At 41.3% G+C, this 25,115-nt stretch overlaps 1 protein-coding gene across 5 annotated transcripts in view; it reads right to left on the reverse strand.

Moving 5' to 3' along the window:
• Positions 1-25,115, reverse strand: part of MCC (MCC regulator of Wnt signaling pathway) — a 361,506-nt gene that overhangs the window by 104,024 nt on the left and 232,367 nt on the right. For 3 of the 5 annotated variants that reach the window (XM_073344706.2, XM_073344704.2, XM_073344709.2), the window contains one exon: positions 3,846-3,959. The exons of 1 other annotated variant lie outside the window; for it this stretch is intronic. In XM_073344706.2, the coding sequence (XP_073200807.1) occupies positions 3,846-3,959 (114 nt within the window). Of the gene's footprint in view, positions 1-3,845; positions 3,960-7,855; positions 7,893-25,115 lie in introns of those variants that run through there. One more of the 5 variants, XM_073344711.2, reaches the window with a different exon arrangement.

Raw genomic sequence — 25,115 nt, forward strand, 5'->3', positions numbered from 1 at the left:
CTTTAAAGTTTTGCCTAGAGGGGAATCCTCTGTGTTTTAAATCTTATTACCCTGTAAAATTACCTTCCATCCTGATATTACAGAGGTGCTTCTTTTACTTTTTTCTTTATAATACAGTTCTGCTTTTAAGAACCTGATTGGTCTTTAGTGTCCTAAAAACCCAAGGGTCTGGTCTGTGCTCAGCTTGTTTACCTGTTTGGTTGGTATATTATTCTCAAGCCTCCCCAGGAAAGGGGGTGAAGGGGCTTGGGGGGATACTGTGGGGAAACAGGAATTCTAAGTGGTCCTTTTCCTGAATCTTTGTCTCACTCACTTGGTGGTGGCAGCAGTACTCGTCCAAGGACAAGGAAGAATTTGTGCCTTGGGGAAGTTTTTAACCTAAGCTGGTAGAAATAAGCTTAGGGGGTCTTTCACGTGGGTCCCCAGAGTTCTGTATCCCAGAGTTCAGAGTGGGGAGGGGACCCTGACATGGCTGCTTCCCCTACGGCACAAAGGTGACCTGGTTTTTAGAGTGGGAGGACTTGTGGAAGAACTATAGATCTTCAGAAGCCACTGTACATTGACCAAAGGACGTTCGCTAACCGCAGAGTGGTGGGAAAGCGTAGGTTAATCCCAACAGGATCCATAGATTGAAGACATAGGGAGGTGCAGTTTAGGCAACTGGCTCTAACCAGTGTGCAACAACCAGAACTCCAAAGTCCTCTACTAGGGCGTGCTGATTGCAGTGGGCATGCCCAGCACTGGTGCCCCAATTTCCTACAGTTATATACATAGCAGTAATATCCGGTGTGGCACATAAGAAATCAAATCACTGACAGTGAAAAAGGAATATTCAGCAGCTGCTAGCAAGTGTATTCTCTAGCCTCTCTGTGGATCACCACTTGATTATGTAAATAATACTTTTTTAAAAACTACAGGAGATGAGAATCTATGCATGCCTCCATTTAAGGATCTAATATACACAGTCAGTCAGATCAAATGGTAATGAGAAAGTAATTCAAACTAGTATTGGTGGAAGCAGCAGAAGTGCGCAGATAGAGAGAGCACAGCCAGACAGAAAGAATCCAGCCAGGTCCCAAATTCTCAGGTATTTTACAGTATAATGACTTACAGTGCCAGAACAAAAAAAACAAAACAAAACAAAAACAAGTAACAACAACAAGTGGAGGAAAAACTGGAGAGAGAAAGAGCAAACAAACATTAGTGGCATTATAGCCAATAATATAGCTGACAAATATCCCAGGGAGCTGAGCTCTCTGTCTCTCTAGTCTGTTTCTGATGGCCATCTCTCCCCAGCATTGCATAATTGAAGTAAAGTCAAAATATAAGTAAACAGATATGTTCTGTGTCAAGACGACTCTGTATAATGTAGAACACACTGGAGAAGAAAACTGCACATGCAGTGTTTTCGGAAGATGAGGTGCATGTACATGCTGAAGTGGCCACAAATTTCATGCGCCACTATCATCATCCTGTCTGTGTTCTTGAGACTTTTCAAGAACCGTGACAAAATTCGTTCAGAGGGGAAAACGGGACTGGAACATACACAATGTGTACCGTACCACACTGGCCCCAATGTCTAACAGTATGAACCAAGGTAAGGAGATGAGCTGTGAAGCCACTCAGCTATCACCTTCTTCAGCTTGTGCAACCATGCAGATTCAATGTGATTTCTTGAAGACTACAGAGAAGGTGTAGTTGCCACATCCTACTGCTGACACATTCAAAATTTTTTCTTTCTTAAAGCAGACCTATGGAGGGCTCTTGACACTTGTAAGTCAGTGTCAGACCTCTGACTAACATACGTGTTGTGAGAAACTGTCCTGCTCCCAGAGCTGCTCAAGGAACACGGCACATTTGCTGGAATAGTTCTGGGACAGCTTTTGTGGAGAAAAGCATGCGACTTAGTACTATCTGTCAGCAGCACCTCATCCTGGAGCTTCTCATCCTCTGAGCGAGAAGTGCAATAAATTACCTGCCAGGGTTTTACTGAGTAAAAGGGCCATGGAAGTTAGTCTCACCCAGAATTGTCTGAGGTTGTGCAGTTAATTCCTGACGTCAATCTTACTTTTTCTAGGAGCAATGGAGATTTAGAAACACAAAACACACAATTAGCTTGCAGAACTCATAAGCACAAAATACCATTGAATCCAAGAGCTTAAAAAAAGATGTAAACATTTATCTGGATAACAAGAAAATGAAGAGTTGTCATCGTAAACATTTAAAAAAAATAAGCAAATGTTTCCGATGGATTAGTGGATCACCCAAAGATTGGCAGACTGATAAACAATGAGGACAAGAGGCAGTCATACAGAGCAATCTGGATCATTTGGTAAGCTGGGCCCATTCAAACAAAATGTATTTTAATAGAGCCACACGTAAAGTTACATACCTATGAACAAGGAATGTATGCCATACCTACAATAGGTGACTGCACCTTGAAAAGCAATGACTCTGAAATGGATTTAGGAGTATAGTGGACAAACAACTCAATATGAACTCCCAACGTGATGCTGTGGCAAAAAAAGGCTAATGCAATCTTGGGAAATATAAATAGAGGAGTAGGCAGGTGATTTTACCTCGGTCTATGACATGGGTGAGACAGATACTAGAATACTGTGTGCAGTTCTGGTATCCATATTTTAAAAAGGATGCTGAAAAACTGGAGAAGGTACAGAAAAGAGCCACACAAGTGATCTGAGGGATGGAGAAAATGCCTAACAGTGAGAGACTTAAGAGCTCAACCTATTTAGTTTTTCAAAAAGAAGATAGAGAAGTGACTTAATTGCAGTGTTTAGTACCTTCACAGGGAGAAAATATTGTGTAATTCTAGAATAGAAAGGCATAACAAGTATCAATGGCTTTGAGCTGAAGTCAGACAAATTTAAGTTAGAAATTGGCACACATTTTTAATAGTAGGGCCACTGACCATTGCAACAAATTGCTAAGGAAAGTGGTGGATTCTCATTCTCTTGATGTCTTTGGATCAAGACTGGATGCCTTTCTAGAAGATATGGTTTAGCCAAACAGACTCAATACAGGGGTAATTGGATGAAACTTAATGACTTGTGATATATATATCAGATTAGATGATCTAATGGTCCTTTCTGGCCTTAAACTCTATGAATACCTGACCATATTTTTATATTTTGAGTCAGTTTAGAAATGTAAGGCATGTGAAAAGTGCCAGCATGATTCCATCTGAAAAGAAAGATTCTGTGTCTAAAGAAGACTACAGTATAGAAAACAGTACAAGTTTTCCACATCTGCCTTCCTACCCGTTTTATTCTGACATGAAAGGACCATTTCTAAGGGTCAGAGGGTACCGTGATTCAGTCCTTAGCTTCTCTACTGAACATCAGTTGTGATGGTGATTGTAGATATATGGACATCTGCCCACTAGAAACTGGACTGAGACGACCACCATATAATTTCTCAGAGACCCCTGAGTAGCTATCGAGTAGCAATGACTTCTGAGCACTACTAATCTGAACTGGATTTGAACCTGACCTAAAGTTAAAGACTATATTCTATCATCTAAGCCAGCTAGGCCTTTCAGTAATTTATATTTCCTGATACAGTATAATTTAAAATGTTCTCTAATACAACTGGTTATTTATTCTGGCTTCAAACTAAACCAATTAAATTAAATTATTTCTTGACTTTTTTAACACTTACCATCAAAACATAAACATTTAACATCTTTGGCAAAAATATTTGTTATGCTTTCTTAAAACTTTTTTCCACTGATATCAGTGTTACAGTGTATGTTATCTTTAATCTCTCTTCCTCTGTTTGAAAAAAAACAACCCAGACCATTTCCAGGATCTTGAACCATCACTCACCTGTGCCTTTGCCAATTTTTTTTCTAGCAGGTCTCGCTCCCTTTCTGTTTGCTGCAGACGTTTATTAAGCTCCACTATATCTCCCTTTAGTGATGCCAGGGCTGCTAAATGGAGCTGTAAGACAATCAAAATGTATCCAGGTTAAACTTGTCTACCAAATGTACCACTCTTTTAATGTACCACTACTGTAAACTACTAGGAGGCATCAATGTTCACAACTAGTTGTGACCTTTCACACTCGAGAACTTTTAAACCACAAAATGGGATAAAATAATCCACATGCAGCTGAACGCTTTTCCTGGAACACTCCTGAGGAGGAGTATATACTGTATTAAGAGAGAGAACACACAACAAGGGTAAATATAATGCAGTGTAATTTAGTTGGAAGCCTGAGTCCATTAGCTTTTTTACACTATCCCAGTGGATACTAGCTCAGAGACTTGTGCTATAAAAGAAGGTGCAGTATCCTTTAACCATTTGAATGCTTTCAGACAGAAGAGCTGTGTAACCTTCCTACAGAGAACAATGGGAATATGGCATACAAGGGTTCAAATTGTTACTTTGAGACTAATAAAAATTCCACTTACAGAGCAACCATCTTGCAGTTATCTGAGATAATTTTTTCCCGGGTCTCATGTTAGTGAGTTTAAACAACAAAGATTTACTGAAGTTGTAATGGAAGAACCTGACCTGCATTTCTTTCCTAGATAATATATCTGGGTTAAGCAATCATACTAAAGGCAAAATTCTGTCCTTATAGTTCGTACAGTCTGGTGGGTCCCATAAATATTTTACAGTTTCAAAATATGAATTCCAATACTCTTTAGATGCTTTTCAGTCTTCACTGTAAGTCTGCTCTGTATCAGTGTTAAGCGCTCTTTGTAATTCCTCAATTAAAAATATTGGAAATTAAAATGCAGTACACACAGATATCAGAGAACATGCTACTAACAACTAAACCGAAGAATGGAGAAAGCCATCCAGAACGGGAAAGAATAGAAACTGAACCAAAAACTAGATGAGAGATGGAACAGAAGGCATATCCCATAAGTACCTGATGGCATGTGTAAATTTATCTTCAGCCAGTAAAATTGTGATAAAATGGGCAATCTAAGAGGAATCAACACCAATTTTAATTTTAAAAAAATTGAAAATATGCCTTTTCCCATATATTTATGCCAGTGAGACAGGCATCTATGGAGGGGCTGAGGGTGTGTGGGGGGAGGGGCAGAATGGGACTGGCTGGGCAATGAGACGTGGCAAGTAGCTGGGGGGTGGGACGGGACTGGAAAGGGTTGGACAAGAAGACTGGAAGTCTGGAGAAGTAAAACAACAAATTGATGGATAAGGAGACTAGGATTGGGATCAGAAGCCTGAAGAGTGGACACTGAGCCTAGTTAGGTGAGGAGAATGGGACTGGGACAAGGAACCAGCGGTGAGGAAGACACAACACTGGACAAGTGAAGGGGGGCGGGCAGAAAGGAGTCATGCTTGTGGGGAATGGAGTCTGTGTCCGCTAGAGTACATTCTGTTCCAGAGCCTAGAACAGAATCTAAGATTCCTTAGTCTTACCATTCCTCTGCTGTCAGCAAATATCTGTGGTATTCACTAGCAGAGTATCCCACCCCCCTCTAGTGCTGGTCCCCATACAGCAGTGTTTCCCAAACTTGGGACAGCACTTGTTCAGGGAAAGCCCCTAGCGGGCTGGGCTGGTTTGTTTACCAGCCGTGTCTGCAGGTTCAGCCAATCACAGCTCCCAGTGGCCGTGGTTCACTGTGCCCAGTCAATGGAGGCTGCGGAAAGCGGTGTGGGCCGAGGGCCAAGTTTGGGAAACACTGCCATAGAGGATGACAACCTACTATTGCTATCAGTTACTCTGGTAGCTAAAGTGGCAGAGGTCTGTGTGGTAGATCTAAAGGTCCTGCGGAAAAACAGTATGTGATCATGTAATTAAACACTGTATCATAAGCATATGCACCAGGAGGTTAAAATAAGCTTGCACAGGCAACCTTAATTCTGCCATTTCGTAACTGAGTGTTTGACTTTGTGTAGGCTTTGCATGAATAATGAACGAAAACAGTAGTAAGAAAACAGAGGTTAACAATGGACAAGGCATAAATTCAAAAGTGGTCTTGTAAATAACATGTCATAGTATATAAAGAAACAGTAAGAAGAAGAAGGTGTGATAAGCTTACAACTGCAGCTTTGCTTACTAGGACACTTTGCAGCTCATGGACAGTTCATGATCTGTACAGGGATTGGTTTAAAAAATTAGTAGACCAACCATAAAGGGCGTTAACCAATAGTATTAAGTATAAGCGTGTATATAAGCCGACTCACGATTACGTATGTTGGATGTGTACCCTGAATCCACCCCCTACACTTGAGCCTGATCAACTCAAGTATAGTTTGATTGTATGCCAATAAAGAAACCTCAGTGAAGAGTCCAGAGTTGAACTGATTTCTTGGATTCCAGAGAACTGGATAAAGTGTTCTCCCAGAACTGGGCAAGTGCTCTGGATAAGACAAGTGGAAAAAGTCTCAGAGGGAATCCTAACACTTTGCAACCTTAATAATGTGGGTGGGTGTGTATAATATATATGTGTGTGTGCGCGCGCACACAGTTTATAACATATATATGTTATTATTACACACACACACAAATATAAATGAAAGCCTAATTATGCTGTAGAAATTGGGCCCCTTCATGCACCATGGAAAGCTTCTTATTTCCCAGTGGGACATAGGAAAGTTATGCACTAGGTTATAATTTCTACACTATGCACTCTAGACACTTTTGCTATTGGCAATGGTCATACATTTCTTATCTATGAGCTTTTTTCTCCTTAATATCATGTTACCAGCTCTTATAATTAGCTCTAAAGTAATACACAAATTAACACCACACAGTTCACAAAAAAGTGGTGTTATTTGTTTGTTTTTTGAGAAAAGTCTTTTCAGTTTTTTGACCAGCCCTACTACAGAGTACAATAAAGAGCATCTGTTTCACAGAACTATATAACGCACTCTCTCCTCCCAAGCACTGCCTTCTCTCCACATGTCAATAATAGCTACAATTCTCTAAGTTGTATAAAACTAATATCACACAGTCAAGTAAACATCTCTCCCCTTTGTACATTATTCTTCAATGACTACCAGCTGTGGTCCTAATTAAACAGGCCAACAATGCTCACACACTGAGCGGCAGTATAAAAGGACACTGTTCATTTAAAAATCACATCTGAACTCCCCAGGCTTCCTTACCTGTGTTAACAACATCTAAGAGTATCAATACTGAAAGCATATTACATATTTCACCATTTATGCAATTTATTTTTTACATGTAATTCATTGTGGACAATAAAAATAGTTTCATGTTTATTTCTTAGTCAATTTTTCTTTATCACAATGCTGCAGTTTTATGATCATTGTAAAAAGATTTCTATTAATACTAGGTTTTGTAAAACCTTATGCTTACTATTATTTATTATTTTGTAAAACATTGTGTTTATTACGATGTTTATATAACTTAGATTTTGGACTTCCTTTAACCAAAGAAATCCCGTTTCCTTATAAAATTTAGTTTTATTAGTACTTAATATCATACAAAGCCAACTGTATACCAAAAAAAGGAAGGAAAAATCCCCAAATACTAAAGTGCCATGCCAGATAATATGACATTATCCATCCAAACAGGACTAGCATAAGGTTTAACGGCTACTAGGACTTATATACATATTCATAATCTGGGTCTGCATTTACCTCACATTGTTTCCTCTTACAGCAGTAGGCCCGGTAGTGACCTAACGTAATTTACAATTTCCCAACTAATTTGTAAACATGGTCACTGCAAACAAGCAGCTTCTATCTGTCATAATCAATGGCAGGAATCATCTTTCCTCTTCATCTCAACAACTGATTTACATCTTTAAAAAAAGTGCTGTACTGGAAGCAAGAGATGTGGAAAGAGGAAACTGAAACACATGATTTTGACGAAAAACACTGCTAACCTCTGTTTTGCCCCCATCAAAAATTAGGGTGTCATCTCCCAATCTCCCAACCAGCTTATTGGCAGGCTTGCAGTTCTGCAAACACAAGATTCAGCACGTTACTTTATAAGGGTCTAAGCCACAACTGACATATTAAAATTCTGGTTAGAAAAAAAGGGGCAGGCAACGAGGGGAGTTCCCAAATGCTCCACTCTGTGGACAGAGGTAAGATATCATATAAACAAAACAGGTTTCAGAGTAACAGCCATGTTAGTCTGTATTCGCAAAAAGAAAAGGAGTACTTGTGGCACCTTAGAGACCAACCAATTTATTTGAGCATAAGCTTTTGTGAGCTACAGCTCATTTCATCGGATGCATACTGTGGAAAGTGTAGAAGATCTTATTATATACACACAAAGCATGAAAAAATACCTCCTCCCACCCCACTCTCCTGCTGGTAATAGCTTATCTAAAGTGATCACTCTCCTTACAATGTGTATGATAATCAAGTTGGGCCATTTCCAGCACAAATCCAGGTTTTCTCACCCCGCACACACACACAAACTCACTCTTCTGCTGGTAATAGCTTATCTAAAGTGATCACTCTCCTTACAATGTGTATGATAATCAAGGTGGGCCATTTCCAACACAAATCCAGGTGAGAAAACCTGGATTTGTGCTGGAAATGGCCCAACTTAATTATCATACACATGGTAAAGAGAGTGATCGCTTTAGATAAGCTATTACCAGCAGGAGAGCGGGGTGGGAGGAGGTATTTTTTCATGCTGTGTGTGTATATAATAAGATCTTCTACACTTTCCACAGTATGCATCCGATGAAGTGAGCTGTAGCTCACAAAAGCTTATGCTCAAATAAATTGGTTAGTCTCTAAGGTGCCACATATAAACAAAACATTTAACATTTTAGTCAATCACAGACTAAACTTGCTTTGACTGAATTTTATGCCCTGTTTCAATGTTAAAGGTTTCTGGAGTGTGTTTTCAACCTCAAATCTACATCTCTCAAATTTAAGAGGAACAAGGTATAACTAATGGCCTCCAAATTTTAATTTTGTTTGAATGGTGGTAGAGGACAGTTTTTTCATTGTATGTTTAAAACGTCTCTAGCACAATCACATCCTGATCCACACTGAGGCCTAGATACTAATGCAACAGAAATCATCATTCATCATCAAAGTGAAAATGGCCAGTATAAATGCATGTTCTTATTACTGTTTCCCTTGTCCTCCCTTTTCTTACTACTGTTTGTTACATACACTTGACCATCTTTTCTCAGTTAGACTATGCTCTTTTGGTAGGGTTGCCAACTTTCTACTTGCATAAAACCGAACACCATTTCCCTGCCCCCTTCCTTGCCCCCAACCTAAGGCCCCACCCCCCACTCACTCTAGCCCTGCTCACTCAGTTGCTTGCTCTCCCCCACCCCCACTCACTTTCACTGGGCTGGGGCAGGGGGTTGGGGTGTGGGCTCTGGGGTGGAGCTGGGGAAGAGGGGTTTGGGGTGCAGGAGGGGGCTCTGGGCTGGGGCCAAGGGATTTGGAGTGAAGGAGCGGGCTCAGGGCTGGGGCAGGGGTGTGGGAGGGGGTGCGGGCTCTGGGGTAGGGCTGGGGATGAGGGATTTGGGGTGCAGAAGAGGGCTCCGGGCTGCGGCCGAGGGGTTTGGAGTGTAGGAGGGGGCTCAGGACTGGGGCAGGGGAGGTGTGGGTGCGGGCTCTGGGAAGGAGTTTCGACCTGGGGCAGGGGGTTTGGGCTCTGACTGGGCGGCGCTTACCTCAGGTGGCTCCCGGTCGGAGGCGCAGCAGGGCTAAGGCAGGCACCCCGCCTGCCCTGGCTCCACATGGCTCTTGGAAGCAGCTGCCATGTCCGGCGTCTAGATGAAGGGGCGACCAGGCAGCTCTGTGTGGTGCACACTGACCGCACCCCGTGGTTCCTGGCCCATGGGAGCTGTGGAGCTGGTGCTTGGGGCAGGAGCAGCACGTGGAGCTTCCCTGATCACCACTGTGCCTAGGGGCTGCAGGGACATGCCGGCTGCTTCCGGGAGCTGCATGGAGCCAGGGAGCCTTCCTTAGCCCAGCTGCGGTGCCGACCGGACTTTTAACGGCCTGATCAGCAGTGCTGATTGGAGTGGCCAGGGTCCCTTTTCAACCAGGCGTTCCAGTTGAAAACCAGACGCCCGGCAACCGTATCTTTTGGGCAGAGACTGTCTTTCACTCTCTGCTTGTATAGCACCTGGCAGAGTGGGGTTGGGGCCTCTAGAAGTTACTGGAATTCAAATTAATAACAAGCAGCTGAGTGAAAAGCTAAAATGAACAAAAGGATAAATGGTGAAAAGAACATTTTCAGTTTAAATAATCCAAGTTATTAGTGACAAGAAGATACAGTATTTTAATCTTTACAGTGTCCCTTTAAGAGAAACTGATTTTCAGTAAATAAAAAACAATTTATTTGTAAAGGAAGTTATAGTTGTAATTTTGTGGTACCCAGTAGTTACATGATATGAAAACTGGGAAGGCAGAGGGAAGAGAATTGAGGCAGCCAAGTGGGATATACTGTTTTTTCCTTGGTGAACAATGACAGACAAGGCAGCATTACTGACACACAGATTGAAATCAGACACTTAAAGCTCAAGGTGGGCCGCATCTTAATGACACAAAATTAGAAAACATATTAAAGACCCAGCAGTTTATGACAATTAAGGCTGTATAATCAGACATCATGAATCTTTTAGTGTGCACTAAATACTATTTGAGCCCTTAGGCTGTAACTCCCAAGGAGAATTACAAGAGCACAACTAAAAGAGTTCTCTGACAAGGCCTGCATTGTTCATAAATTTTTATATTGATCTAATTTAGTAGGTATTGAATTCTCCCATTCAACAGAAACAAGTGCATTTAATGGTAAAGCACCCAATCAATCCAACAGAGTAGGCAAGGCCAACATGTTTACTATAATAACTGAAATGGCTCAGAATAGTCCCCTCACTTTTTCCTAACCAGGGACCCAAGGAAAGCAGAATTCTTCCTGTAAAAGAATTAGAGTCATAGGATCACTGTGTACTGTACTGTATATCTTAGTTCAGAAGCCATGGTTTCCTTTAATTTGATTACATAGGCACAAGCATGTGACTCAAGCCTACAGAAGCCCCATACAATATACTTTTATTCTTCCAACCAGCTCTGCTTTTGCCTGCCCGAAGGGTAATGATAAGCACAGGGTTCTTGTAAGTTTTAATATGCCACTAGCTCACAAGAATGGAGCAAGAAAACTTAGTAAAAGGAGCCACAAAGCTGGGAGATCTACCATAATTTCAGATCTACTATCTTCTCTACGAGCTCCTAGGGTTAGCTACAGGATGACTCTACTGCCTGTAGAGCACCCCTCCCCCACACTATTTACAAATTGTTGCCAAAGTGTCTCCCTCTTTTTTTTTTTTTTTTTTAAAAAGAGTAACATAATTTTGGTACATATGTGCATGGCATCTGCTGGCTCCCCATAAATCTAACTCTGTGTGCCAAGCCTGGACCGAATGTGCTTAAATGGCAGCGTTCACCATTGAAAGCATTGAAAAGGTGATTTTTCCAAATGCAATACAATGGTACCCTAGTATATGGGGAAAAGGCAACATGTTAGATACCACTCTGAGATTACTGCTAGCAGATATCAACCTTTTAATGATGACCACTGCATATCATAACTTAGAGAGATCATGTGATCTAGAACAGAGGTTCTCAAACTGGGGGCGCAAAAGGTATTCTGGGAAGGCGTGAGAAGCTTTAGAAAAAAAAAAAACCATACTACACACATTTTACCCATAGCAATCAATAACTAGCAAAGCTTACTCCTCCTGACATATCAGGTCCACAGACGGCGCAGTACATTTGACTCTAGTTGGCGCTGTGCATTTTGACAGATTTCTATTAAACTTGCATAGCATTATACAAAGCCATTGTCATCTGTAAATTAATCCGTTTACTACGACATGGTGAGCACATTTAATTGTAAGCATCGACCACAATCACAGTTTTACTTTTACTCTTATTACGATGGATCATTGGCTCTGTTTGAATCAATGCCTCACTGTTTTTAATATTTAGTGAAAGTTTTATGTTGACTTTTTAAAATCAGTATATCTACTTGTATGGCAGGGGGGCCTAAACTACTAAAGACACAAAGAAGGGGGAAAGTGATCAAATAAGTTTGAGAACCACTGATCTAGAACAATAAGAACAAACTTGGGAGAGACCAACTCTTGAGTTCTAATCCTGACTCCTGTGTGACCTGGGGAAATTACTTCATGTCTCTGCCTTAACTTCCCCATTAGTAAAAATGTGGATAGAGGATACCTACTTCCCTGTCACAAAGAGGTGAGGTAAACATTAGTTAATGACTTATTATTTGCACAGTACTCTAAACACATTGTTTGCACTGTGCTTTGTGAACTGTTCTCTGAAAATATTAACATTATTAGATCTACAGATAGGCAAGTTTAAATATATTTAAGGATTACTAAAAAAAAAAATCACACAAGGACAGATGGGATGTCAATCTGGATGGGATAAAAATGGAGCTACTGAGCTTGGAAACAGGAAGTCACCACTGTGCCTGTGATAAGTAAGTTGGATCAGTGCTGATACCTAGCAGGTCCTGGGCTGAATTTTAGCAAATAATTTAATGACCACAGGGGTCTATGAGCACGATCCAAAGTCCAATGAAGTCATGTAAAGACAGACTTCTATTCACTTCAATAGGCTTTTAGTGGCAGAGTGAAGACCATGAACTATAGGAAACATAAAAACACACAAGAATGCCTAATAGAAACCTACCCACTATACAATAGTATAATCTGCCATTTTATGTATTTTGAAATAATTGTTTATCCTTCCATACTTGTCACTGAACTACGTATCCACACGTGTCTTTTCCCCAAACTAGAATCACCCTAACTCAAACTCCTGTACAAGAATAGCTACGCTAATGACAGTTTTTTATTTTCAATCGTGCAAAGCCTGTCTTCGCTATATACCAAACTAAGAAGGGAGCCTATGTATGTCCCTCTGTATTTGAGTTATGTAAAGAACTGAAAATTCTTTTTCCCTACACATCCTTTCGTCTCCCATTCACCTCAGCTACAGTATCATGGCACATAATTTTAAAACCAGTGACATGTCAAATGAACCACAGAAGCATCAGGATCTAGATGGGAAATGCACAGACAATATCTTCATATAGTTAAAAAAAAATACCCCACTATGTCATTAAAACTTTTCATTATCTGGACATAGGCTATTACCACCTGATCTCCTTAATTGTTTATTGCTCCCTTTCCCCAGCCTCCACCTCTTGATCTGCTTGGACTTTCTTAAAATGTAAGCTCAGAGCAGGCTCTCTTTTCTGTTTTTACAGCACTTAGTTATTTTTAGTGCCTATAATAAGCTAACACACACGCATTTCCTCTGATCTGATCAAATGTCCAAATAAAAATACATCTCCACTCCAAAAATCCCCCCAAATGTTCATCTTAAATTTCTACAGCACAAATTTGAAATCCCAGGAAGATTCAGAGGCACCCCACTGAAGGTGGTTTTTGATTACTGGAAAATGCAAAATGTAGTTGGAATGCCATCTAGGAACTGAAGCAGCAGCAAAAGGACAATAAAATGGTGGTTAAAACATTTGTGTATGTCATAAATATAAAGGGAAGGGTAAACCCCTTTGAAATCCCTCCTGGCCAGGGGAAAGCTCCTCTCACCTGTAAAGGGTTAAGAAGCTAAAGGTAACCTCGCTGGCACCTGACCAAAATGACCAATGAGGAGACAAGATACTTTCAAAAGCTGGGAGGAGGGAGAAAAACAAAGGGTCTGTGTCTGTCTGTAGTCGTCTTGGCCGGGGACAGAACAGGAATGGAGTCTTAGAACTTTTAGTAAGTAATCTAGCTAGGTATGTGTTAGATTATGATTTCTTTAAATGGCTGAGAAAAGAATTGTGCTGAATAGAATAACTATTTCTGTCTGTGTATCTTTTTTGTAACTTAAGGTTTTGCCTAGAGGGGTTCTCTATGGTTTTGAATCTAATTACCCTGTAAGATATATACCATCCTGATTTTACAGGGGGGATTTCTTTATTTCTATTTACTTCTATTTTTTATTAAAAGTCTTCTTGTAAAACACTGAATGCTTTTTCATTGTTCTCAGATCCAAGGGTTTGGGTCTGTGGTCACCTATGCAAATTGGTGAGGCTTTTTATCCAACATTTCCCAGGAAAGGGGGGGGGTGCAAGTGTTGGGAGGATTGTTCATTGTTCTTAAGATCCAAGGGTCTGGGTCTGTAGTCACCTAGGCAAATTGGTGAGGCTTTTTACCAAACCTTGTCCAGGAAGTGGGGTGCAAGGTTTTGGGAAGTATTTTGGGGGGAAGGACACGTCCAAACAGCTCTTCCCCAGTAACCAGTATTAGTTTGGTGGTGGTAGCGGCCATTCCAAGGATAACGGGGGTAATATTTTGTACCTTGGGGAAGTTTTGACCTAAGCTGGTAAAGATAAGCTTAGGAGGTTTTTCATGCAGGTCCCCACATCTGTACCCTAGAGTTCAGAGTGGGGGAGGAACCTTGACAGTGTAGCATTTCCTGCTCCCCTTCAAAGATGGTAGAAACTGTCAGGCAAAAATGGCTGAATACCATACTCACCAAAGGAAAAAGCAGTCTGCAATGTGAACTTCTATGGGGTGTTATGCGTGACATGTCACCGGGATAATGAAAAGCACATTTAAAATACCAATGAAGGAATCTGACTGTGTCAGGATTTTCAAGTTAGGAATTTTAGTGTTTAGGATTTTGCAATTATCAGGATTTTGTCATTTGTGCATTTCACTAGAAAATGCAGATAAAACAGGATAGTACATTCCTCCCCCCAGCCCCAGCTACCACTGTGCATATATGTGGGGGGGAGAGTTTGGACAAGGCTTGGGAAAGGTTGGCACTAGTCTGCTCTCATGATGGCCTCCAACATTAATATACGTTTGGACAGGACAATTAAGTACACAGCAGGAATTTAAGAGAAATTACAGCCAGGATACATACAACTTGGTCACATCACAGGAAAAAGCTTCGAAAACAAAAATATTCCAACATAAAAGTAGGGAATTTTTAATACAAAGGAATTTATGATCTTCAATTTGTGTGTAGCCATTTGTTGTATGTAAAAGTCATGCTGTTTGCGGTGTTATTTACATTTCATCAGCACTACAAAAGACTACAGAACTATTTGCCCATCAACATTCATTTAAAGTGATTGACATATAAATTAATCTCTCTCTCAACTGTTTTCACTCTTACACTTATTTTTTATAGCTCTTTTTCTACATGATAGTCCACAAAGATGCGTTTTTATGGCCCAAGTGTTGAAATGAATGTAATCAAAGTCCATTTAAGTGAGTGCACTGACAAGGCTGGAATGGAAAATTCTACAAAAACAATCACCTTCTAGAATTAGGGAGAGGACAGCTCAATATTCCATAAAACAATCTCAGTTGTATAATCCCTAGGGCATAAACCTGAAATACCACAGCCAATTGCCCTTTTAAAGTAATTACCTAAGGAAAAGCCAAAATCACTCAAAAACGCTTTCATTGTATTGTTGCAGGTTTCTAGAAAAACACCCCAAGAATCGACATTCATGAAACAATTTTTCTATATTAGTCCCCAAAAAGCAGAAAAACTACTAGTATATCGAATGACATATGAAACACACAGCTTGTGACTTTCCTGTTGAAGTAACAAGGTCATATTAGGCATTCCATAGTCATTTCATATGTTTTTTCAATATTAAACAAATGGCTTGCCAAAACAAACTAGGATGGAGCCATCCAAACTGTAGCAAAACAAAGTATTTATTATGGATTCTTGCTCTCTGAACACATCTTCTGCAGATTTTTCAAATCAAATCGATCTGTTTACGGTTCTTTTAAAATAATATTTTAGGAAAAATATTCACCCCACCCCCCGGATATTAACACTTCCTAATACATTTAGTATGCCTGTGAATCTTCCTAACCCTTCTTTGAAATAATTCAAAACTACTCTTGCCTACCTTGTCACAGTGGGTAAAGATGGGTAAAAATACCGCAAGCAGCAAAATCCATAAGGCATCGAAATACCGATCAAGATACAATCAGCGCTGCAGCCACTGATTCTATTGGGAGTAGGGTCAGGCTCAGAAGAATATAAAACACACACATACTATACAGGGAGTGGAAATACTCCCTTTTAACATATAATATATATATATAAATAAAACTTACATAGGACAAACTGAGTACAATGGAAAACAGTTAATGTACATGTTACTAATCTGCACCAGAGCCACTATAGGCCTGTGCCTATGAGATTACATAAGAATCCCAGGTTTAATAATAAAAATAAACGTTTTTATCCCTCATGGTTGTGAAGAAAACACTGAAAATGTGACCCAAGCGTAACCAATACAGCAATCAATATCTGCCTGAGTCTGCAGACAGCCTGAAACAATTAGCTCTGATAATTACTAACTGCCCTCATGAATCTCAACAGGGTGTTTAACACCAAGATCCACTGTATGCCTGGCCACCCAGTCATGCACACACATCCTGGCTGCTGGGTTAATTACTTTGGGCCAGCCCTGACTGTCTGACTGGAAATGGAGGTAGGGGGAGAGGTGTAGCACTTGCCACCTATATTTCAAGTAGGGGGTGAGGTCACAGTACAGGGGTGGAGCTATAAGGAGTCTTACGGTATATATAAGAGGGGTAGCCGTGTTAGTCTTTATCCACAAAAAGAACGAGAAGTTCAGTGGCACCTTAAAGGCTAACAGATTTATTTAGGCATAAGGTAAATAAATCTTCAGATGCATGGTATGTAGATTGTCTTAATTCAACCCTGGTCTCTATACTCATTAATTGCAGTCATAAAATGGAGTCTTCTTCCCAATTCTCAGCAAAGATTTGATATGAGAACTTTGTTGTGAGATCACATATTCTTAAAATGTCACTACTTTCACAAAATGCATATCACAGGACAGTTATTACCCTAATGACTAAAAATCTAAACTATTTGCACTGTCTCCTTGACTATTCAGAGAGAGGTGCTAAGGCTACGTTTTATAGGTGTGCCAAGCAAATTAACAAGACTCTATTCAGTTTTACTGTTGCTATTAAGAACCCTGTAAGCCACTGTGAAACAGTCAAGAATCACATCAATTTCACATTGTTACTTTGGAAAGTTAGCAGCAGCAGCAAAAGGATATATGGACTTATTCATGGCATAGAGAGCCCTAAAAATAAAGAACGGGGGAGGGACAGTACGGACTACTTCTCTAGTGACCCTCACCAGAAGGTAATTTGGAGGGGCAGAGTAGAGGAGACTCACTCCCTCACAGCAGTCAGAAGTGAGGAAGAGTTGTCCTGTGGTTAGGCTCTAGCTTGGGACTCAAAGAAGATCTCAGTTCAATTCCCAACTGTGCCACAAACTTCCAGCTTTCTTCTCCTGCAGTGATAGATGCTCAGCAACTGTACTAGGAAGGCAGCAAGGTCTCAAGGATATAAGCATAGAGTTGGGAATCAGCAAGTCCCCAATCTTAACCTGTCTCCGCCATTTACTGTCCTAAGGCAGTATGCTGTCTCAGTTTTCCCCATCTGTAAAATGGGAAGAGTGAAACTCTCACTCACTGGGGAGATGTGGAGATAAATTTACTAAGTCTGTGAAGCACTCAGAGACTATGGCAGGGGTAGGCAATTATTTTTTTTCAAGGTCCAAACTTCTTGGTCAAGGTCCAAACATCAGAGAAGAAAATAAAAAAACACCAACACAATAATGATAATAAATAAATAAAAAGATTTTGGGGTCTGTTCAAAAGCATCTGGGCGTCTAGATTTGGCCCACGGTCCACCTATTCACTACCCCTAGACTACAGTGATAAGCACACTAGAGACGATCATAAAGAAATTAATAATTCTGCATTCAGGACAGGATTTGGATGGGGTGTAGTACATAAGGCATGGGACCACACATTAAATGACAAAAATAAAAAAAAATATTGAATGGCTACCCATTCAGTAAGCACTGCCCACTGTGCACTTAATGAGTCGGGGACCTATGGAAAAATAGTACTGTATATCATTATATAATTCAAAACTATCATCACACACACAAGGAGGTGAAATTAAGGTTGCACAGGCAGCCTTAATGCTGGTATTTCCTGACTTTCAAGTGCTTCATTTTACAACTTAACATTAATGTAGTTTTTAAAATGTGTTTTATGTCTCTCTCTCAGTACGTGCACTTCCACAGCAAACGGAGACAGTACGAGGCAGAAGTGTGTGACGTAAGCTCTTTCGAGTTCCCCCTGCCCTAGGCTTCAGAGCCTGAAATCCAGCCTCAGACACACCTTCACAGCACTGTCTATGCAGCTATTTTTCGAGCACTAGTGCAAGCACCGCTAAGCCAAGTCGGTCAACCTGGGCTCGGAGGCTTCTTCCTGCTCCAAAATGCCATGTAGACATACCCGCAGTGCCACCATAATATAAATGTTAAATAAATACTAATATAACTAACTCCTTTCTTCAACAGAAAGATGGCACAGAAGTAAATGGCTCTAAGAGCAAAGCCGATAGATGCCATTTCCTTCCCAAAAGTTATGTCCAATATTCCCTTTATTTTCTTTCCTCTCTGAGCAAAATCAAATGAAAGAGAGAGAATCGAAACAAACCTCTGAGCAATGGGCTGTCCTCAGCCTGTATGTGCAACTCACATCAATGGGAGTCTCCCTCAGATCGGGCTATGTATAGCCCTAAATCTGCAGCTTATGAACCATTTTAACATCCACATCTCCCTCCTAGTTACTCTCAGGGAAGGCCACTTCAACATAACCTATGGGAGGAAGGAGGCCAAATTTCCTCTTTCTAGTCCCCACTTGATATTTGTGGAAGGAGGAAGTGAGCATCTCTTCTCTCTTCCCTTCCTCCCTGGCCCATCTGTCCAAGGAAGCTGTAGCCAAGGAGGATGGAAGGAAGAACACAGGATGACGTTCCATGCAACTCTTTGTACCTGAGAATTCCCACGTCAAGGCCGTTTTCTCATTGTCTCGGCTCCCTCGCAACACTTCTGTGATGGCATTCCACTCCTTTGTCTAAACTCAGGGAGAGGGAGCAGAGGATAAATTCTAAGTGTGTCCTTCACTCAATCAGGCCCTGTGAGGAGTAGTGTTATGTTTGGTACTCTATTTGCTCTGCCGGAGTGCCAAAGTGAGCAGAGCAACGATCAGGCACAGATAAGTAGTAGGCTTTTATTCTGTGCTAGAGCACATGGATTTGTTTTCATAATACTCATGACCAGGTGTGCAGCTTAGGACATTGTTTGCAAACCACTTCTGCAGCAAACTAGGTTCTTCACTCACCCTTACCTTTCTGCCGGCAAATACACCAGATCTTCCAAAAGAAGCAGGCTGTAGATACAAGAGTCACTTGTGAAATCAAAATTAAATATTACTATTACTACTAATAATAATAATAATAATGGATTCAAAAGTTCTCCTGCTCTTTTCAAGATCTCTCAGCAAGAAAATTAATTCCTACTTCCAAAGGCACAACTGGGGATTTAGCAACAAATCTGCGCTGTGTCATAAAGATTCGTTGTCTTTTAGAATGATCCGTATGATCTGCTGACACTGTACATTTAAAAACATAGGGTTTGTCATGCCAGGTTAACCAGTGGCCCATCAATCCAGCAACCTGCTTTTGGCAGAATCTGATGCCTCAGACAAAACTGAAGGAAGAAGAAAAAAAAATGAACCCTATAATGTAGCTGGGCAACCATGCAATGTTGTATGGGGAAAAAAATTCTTCCTGAGTCTTACAGTGATTGAATAATGCCCCTAACCATTACTTATTACTCAATCTTAGCTTTCAAAGCTACAATTATAAATAGTCATAACATTAACAAACTGTTTCTTAAATACAGATAAAGGATCCTGACACAGGAAAGAAAGGAGAGCAGCAGAATACGGACCCTGGACTTTAGAAAAGCAGACTTCGACTCCCTCAGGGACCTGATGGGCAGGATCCCCTGGGAGAATAACATGAGGGGGAAAGAAGTCTAGGAGAGCTGGCTGTATTTTAAAGAATCCTTATTGAGGTTACAGGGACAAACCATCCCGATGTGTAGAAAGAATAGTAAATATGGCAGGCGACCAGCTTGGCTTAACAGTGCAATCCTTGCTGACCTTAAACACAAAAAAGAAGCTTACAAGAAGTGGAAGATTGGACAAATGACCAGGGAAGAGTATAAAAATATTGCTCGGTCATGCAGGAGTGAAACCAGGAAGGCCAAATCACACCTGCAGTTGCAGCTAGCAAGAGATGTTAAGAGTAACAAGAAGGGTTTCTTCAGGTATGTTAGCAACAAGAAGGAAGTCAAGGAAAGTGTGGGCCCCTTACTGAGGGAAGCAACCTAGTGACAGAGGATGTGGAAAAAGCTGTTGTACTCAATGCTTTTTTTGCCTCTGTCTTCACGAACAAGGTCAGCTCCCAGACTACTGCACTGGGCAGCACTGCATGGGGAGGAGGTGACCAGCTCTCTGTGGAGAAAGAAGTGGTTCGGGACTATTTAGAAAAGCTGGACGAGCACAGGTCCATGGGGCCTGATGCGCTGCATCTGGGAGCTAAAGGAGTTGGCGGATGTGATTGCAGAGCCATTGGCCATTATCTTTGAAAACTCATGGCGATCCGGGGAAGTCCCGGATGACTGGAAAAAGGCTAATGTAGTGCCCATCTTTAAAAAAGGGAAGGAGGAGGATCCTGGGAACTACAGGCCAGTCAGCCTCATCTCAGTTCCTGGAAAAATCATGGAGCAGGTCCTCAAGGAATCAATTCTGAAGCACTTAGAGGAAAGGAAAGTGATCAGGAACAGTCAGCATCAATTCACCAAGGGCAAGTCATGCCTGACTAATCTAATTGCCTTCCATGACGAGATAACTGGTTCTGTGGATGAGGAGAAAGCAGTGCACCTGTTGTTCCTTGACTTTAGCAAAGCTTTTGAAATGGTCTCCCACAGTGTTCTTGCCAGCAAGTTAAGTAGTATGGGCTGGATGAATGGACTATAAGGTGGATAGAAAGTTGACTAGATTGTCGGGCTCAACGGGTAGTGATCAATGGCTCCATGTCTAGTTGGCAACCGGTATCAAGTGGAGTGCCCCAAGGACTGGTTTTGTTCAATATCTTCATAAATGATCTGGAGGATGGTGTGGATTGCACCCTCAGCAAGTTTGCAGATGACACTAAACTGGGAGGAGAGGTAGATACACTGGAGGGTAGAGATAGGATACAGAGGGACCTAGATAAATTAGAGGATTGGGCAAAAAAAATCTGATAAGGTTCAACAAGGACAAGTGCAAAGTCCTGCACTTAGGACGGAAGAATCCCATGCACCTCTACAGACTAGGGACCAAATGGCTCGGCAGCAGTTCGGCAGAAAAAGACCTAGGGGTGACAGTGGACGAGAAGCTGGATATGAGTCAACAGTGTGCCCTTGTTGCCAAGAAGGCCAATGGCATTTTGGGATGTATAAGTAGGGGCATTGCCAGCAGATCGAGGGACGTGATCGTACCCCTCTATTTGACATTGGTGAGGCCTCATCTGGAGTACTGTGTCCAGTTTTGGGCCCCACACTACAAGAAGGATATGGAAAAATTGGAAAGGGTCCATCGGAGGGCAACAAAAATGATTAGGGAACTGGAACACATGACTGATGAGGAGAGGCTGAGGGAACTGGGATTGTTTAGTCTGCGGAAGAGAAGAATGAGGGGGGATTTGATAGCTGCTTTCAACTACCTGAAAGGGAGTTCCAAGGAGGATGGATCTAGACTGTTCTCAGTGGTAGCAGATGACAGAACAAGGAGTAATGGTCTCAAGTTGCAGTGGGGGAGGTTTAGGTTGGATATTGGGAAAAACTTTTTCACTCGGAGGGTGGTGAAACACTGGAATGTGTTACCTAGGGAGGTGGTGTAATCTCCTTCCTTAGAAGTTTTTAAGGTCAGGCTTGACAAAGCCCTGACTGGGATGATTTAGTTGGGAATTGGTCCTGCTTTGAGCAGGGGGTTGGACTAGATGACCTCCTGAGGTCCCTTCCAACCTGGATATTCTATGATTTGACAATCTCACCACTTGTTACAGCAAAATCCACTGGCTGACTGTGCACAAGTTGGAAAAAAGGATTACCTTTAATTTGGTTTATTTATATTGCTGAGCCCCTTCTTCTCATGTAAAGAGATAATGTACAAAGGAGGAACTGGTCAGTTTTCTCTAAACACTTAATAACTTACATTTAGGAGGAAGAACAGTGGCAAACCAGTGCTCTTTCCTGATGAATTTATATTTCTATTAACCGGAGGATATTGGTGCAATATGCATTTTAATGAACCAGGTATATTGTGTAACAAAAATAATTGTCTAACATGGGCAGACATGATCGTGACTCAACGTTAAAGTACGTATTTCAGAAAGAGGAAACAACTAGAATTATTTTGAGTACTTGTTTACAACATAAGGAAACACCAAGTCATCCTTGTACAGGTTTTATGTCAGTAGAATGTATTTATTATTATTCTTAGATATATACCTATCCTCCGCTCTAGGCACTGTACTTAAAAATACAGCCAAAAACTTATTAGAATAACCATCTCAAAGAAAATTCCCAAAACCTACCCAAATAAACTTCCTCCCTACTTATCCCAGTCCATAATCCTAGTCAAATAAGCTTCTCCACCCCATTGCATAACACTGTCCAAATATATTTCTGCATTTCTTCATTTAATGACTCCATTCAAAGCCCCTTTCCTTCCCAAGAAAATCCTGAAGAATAAATTGAGCCTTATATTGTTTCACGAGAGTCATTAAGTTGGGCTGTGTCAGACCAAAGACAGCAAATGAGTTGTAGAGTCTCAGGGCCTCTCACTGAAAATGCCCTTATCACCTCTGCCCCATCTTATTAAAACCAGGGGGCTATTATCTTGAGCACCTCTGGCATTCACAGCTATATATGGGGGGGGGGGGGAATATATCTGTAAGATAGCCAGGATCCAAACCATTTAGAGCTTTAAAGATCGAAACCAATACCTTAAACTTCACGTAGAAATCAATTGGCAGCCTGTGCAGATCACAAAACATAAGGCCAATGTGCCATCTATGTTCTCAAACATCACTTAGTCCTGCATTTGCTGCAATCCTCAGATGTTTTCCTTCTTCCAGGATAACCCCATGTCACAGCACAAAGAGCAATACAACGCTGAGGTGACGAACACATGGATAACTGTGACGAGGTCCATGCCCCACTGAAAAAGTCAAAGTCTTCTTACAAGCACTAATGACAAGCAGCGTTAAGATCTGTTGGGCTGATGTGGGCAAGTTTACACAGAACCAAGGGCGGACACACTTCAGTCTCTTTGGAGCCAGAAGCAGGGATCCAACACAATACCTTGAATGCGGAGCAGAGTAACAAATGGTCGGGATACTCTTTTAGGTTATGTCTACACTGGAGCCAGGGCTGCGATTCCACACTCACACACACATACCCAAGCTAGCCTGAATATTCACAGCAAGGTAGCTGCAGCAGTTTAGGCACGGCTTAGTCGTGTCGAGCACAAACCAGCCTGAAACCGGTGACTACGTACTCAGCATGGCTAAATCGTGCTGCCGCTGCCCCCGCCCAGACTGCCACAGTGACACTGCTATCTATACCCACCCCAGGTCTCATCCAGCTAGAGCGAGTACATGTGTGCAAGCTGGGAATCGCACCCTTAGCCTTAGTGAAGGGAGCTGATCTCTATCCCTGCCACTTTTTCTGGGTGCTTCTCCAAGCCTAAAAGCAAGCCCTGTGTTCTATACAGAATTCTGGACCTCATTTCTATGGCAAAGTCCCCTGACAGCATTCCAACCGATCGATGGCAGGACTTGGTAAATACAGCAAATGAGCAAGAGGTCACATGAAGGTACAATTAATTAATTAAAAAGCAAACTTGAAGCTGGGGTCTGGTTGGCAGATCCTGATGCAGGGTCAAGCCCTGTGCTTGTATGTTGCATCAGCATCCCTTTCTCCCACCCTTGATCTGTTTTTGCCATTTTAGGTTATAAGATTGTTGATTGTGGAGGCTGCATCTTCCTTTTTCATAGAGCACCTACCACAATGTAGTCCTGATCCCAACAGCAGTCTTTGGATATGCCCACAACATTAGAAAACAACAACTAGTGCAAGTTCTCTTGGACTGAGAAAAGAATTTACCCACTGATTCAAAGTCATCTCTAATCTCTGCAGGCTGCAAAACATTTTAATTGAGACTCTCTGCATTACATACGATACCCCCATTTTTTTGGTCAAATGAGTCACTCAAGATCAGCATGTTTTAGAATGTTTAATGAACAATAAACAGTCACTGTGAGTGGTGCATACACATCTTCAAAATATAGATAAACTTATTAAGTTACAAAACTTAGCTGAAGTTTAACATTATTCAGTCACAGAAGTAATTACGAAGCTTCTCCAAATGTTTGACATTAATTTAGTCAAAAAATGTTCGTTACCATGTTCCCACCCTTCCATGCTAAGGCAGAATCAATTCTTATGTTGGCCACTGAAAGCCAAATTCTCCTCTCCATTCTACCCCATTAAAGCCAGTAGGGCATAGGGTACAAATGAGGCTGGTATTTGGCCCTGAAATTTAAGAGGCATTCCATATATGTAAAGACTATACCCCAGTGGGTTGTGGTTTTTCTACTTTAGAGTAATTTCTCTGCTTTCAATCATCACATTTCTATCAAATAATCATGCAGCAACAATACAAATCCTCTAAGAAGCCAAGGATGGCAGTGTTAAGTTGCTCCTTAAGCATTCAATGTAGTAAATCAAAAAACCACCACCAACCAACACACACTAGGGTCAACATAAGTCACTACTTAGAAATTGAAGGTGTTGTACATGTCACACAAACCCCTTTTAACACTTCAAAATGTCGGCATCCTTCTTACGACCTCTCCCACCACACTAAAAAGACCCTTTACGAACGTGGTCCTGTGCTTTCAGCAGTTATTGACATAGCTGTAAATCCACATAATGTTCAGGAAATAAATCTTGTGCTCTCTGCTGCCAGTATAGGAACATTACTCTTAACAAGAGGAGCACAATACAGTACCCCCTTATCTGCTTTAAGTAGGGCAGCTATTAAGTAGGGCGACTCATGTTAATTGT

The sequence above is a fragment of the Lepidochelys kempii genome, chromosome 5 (genome assembly GCF_965140285.1).
Source record: "Lepidochelys kempii isolate rLepKem1 chromosome 5, rLepKem1.hap1, whole genome shotgun sequence".
NCBI classification, from domain to species: domain Eukaryota; kingdom Metazoa; phylum Chordata; order Testudines; family Cheloniidae; genus Lepidochelys; species Lepidochelys kempii.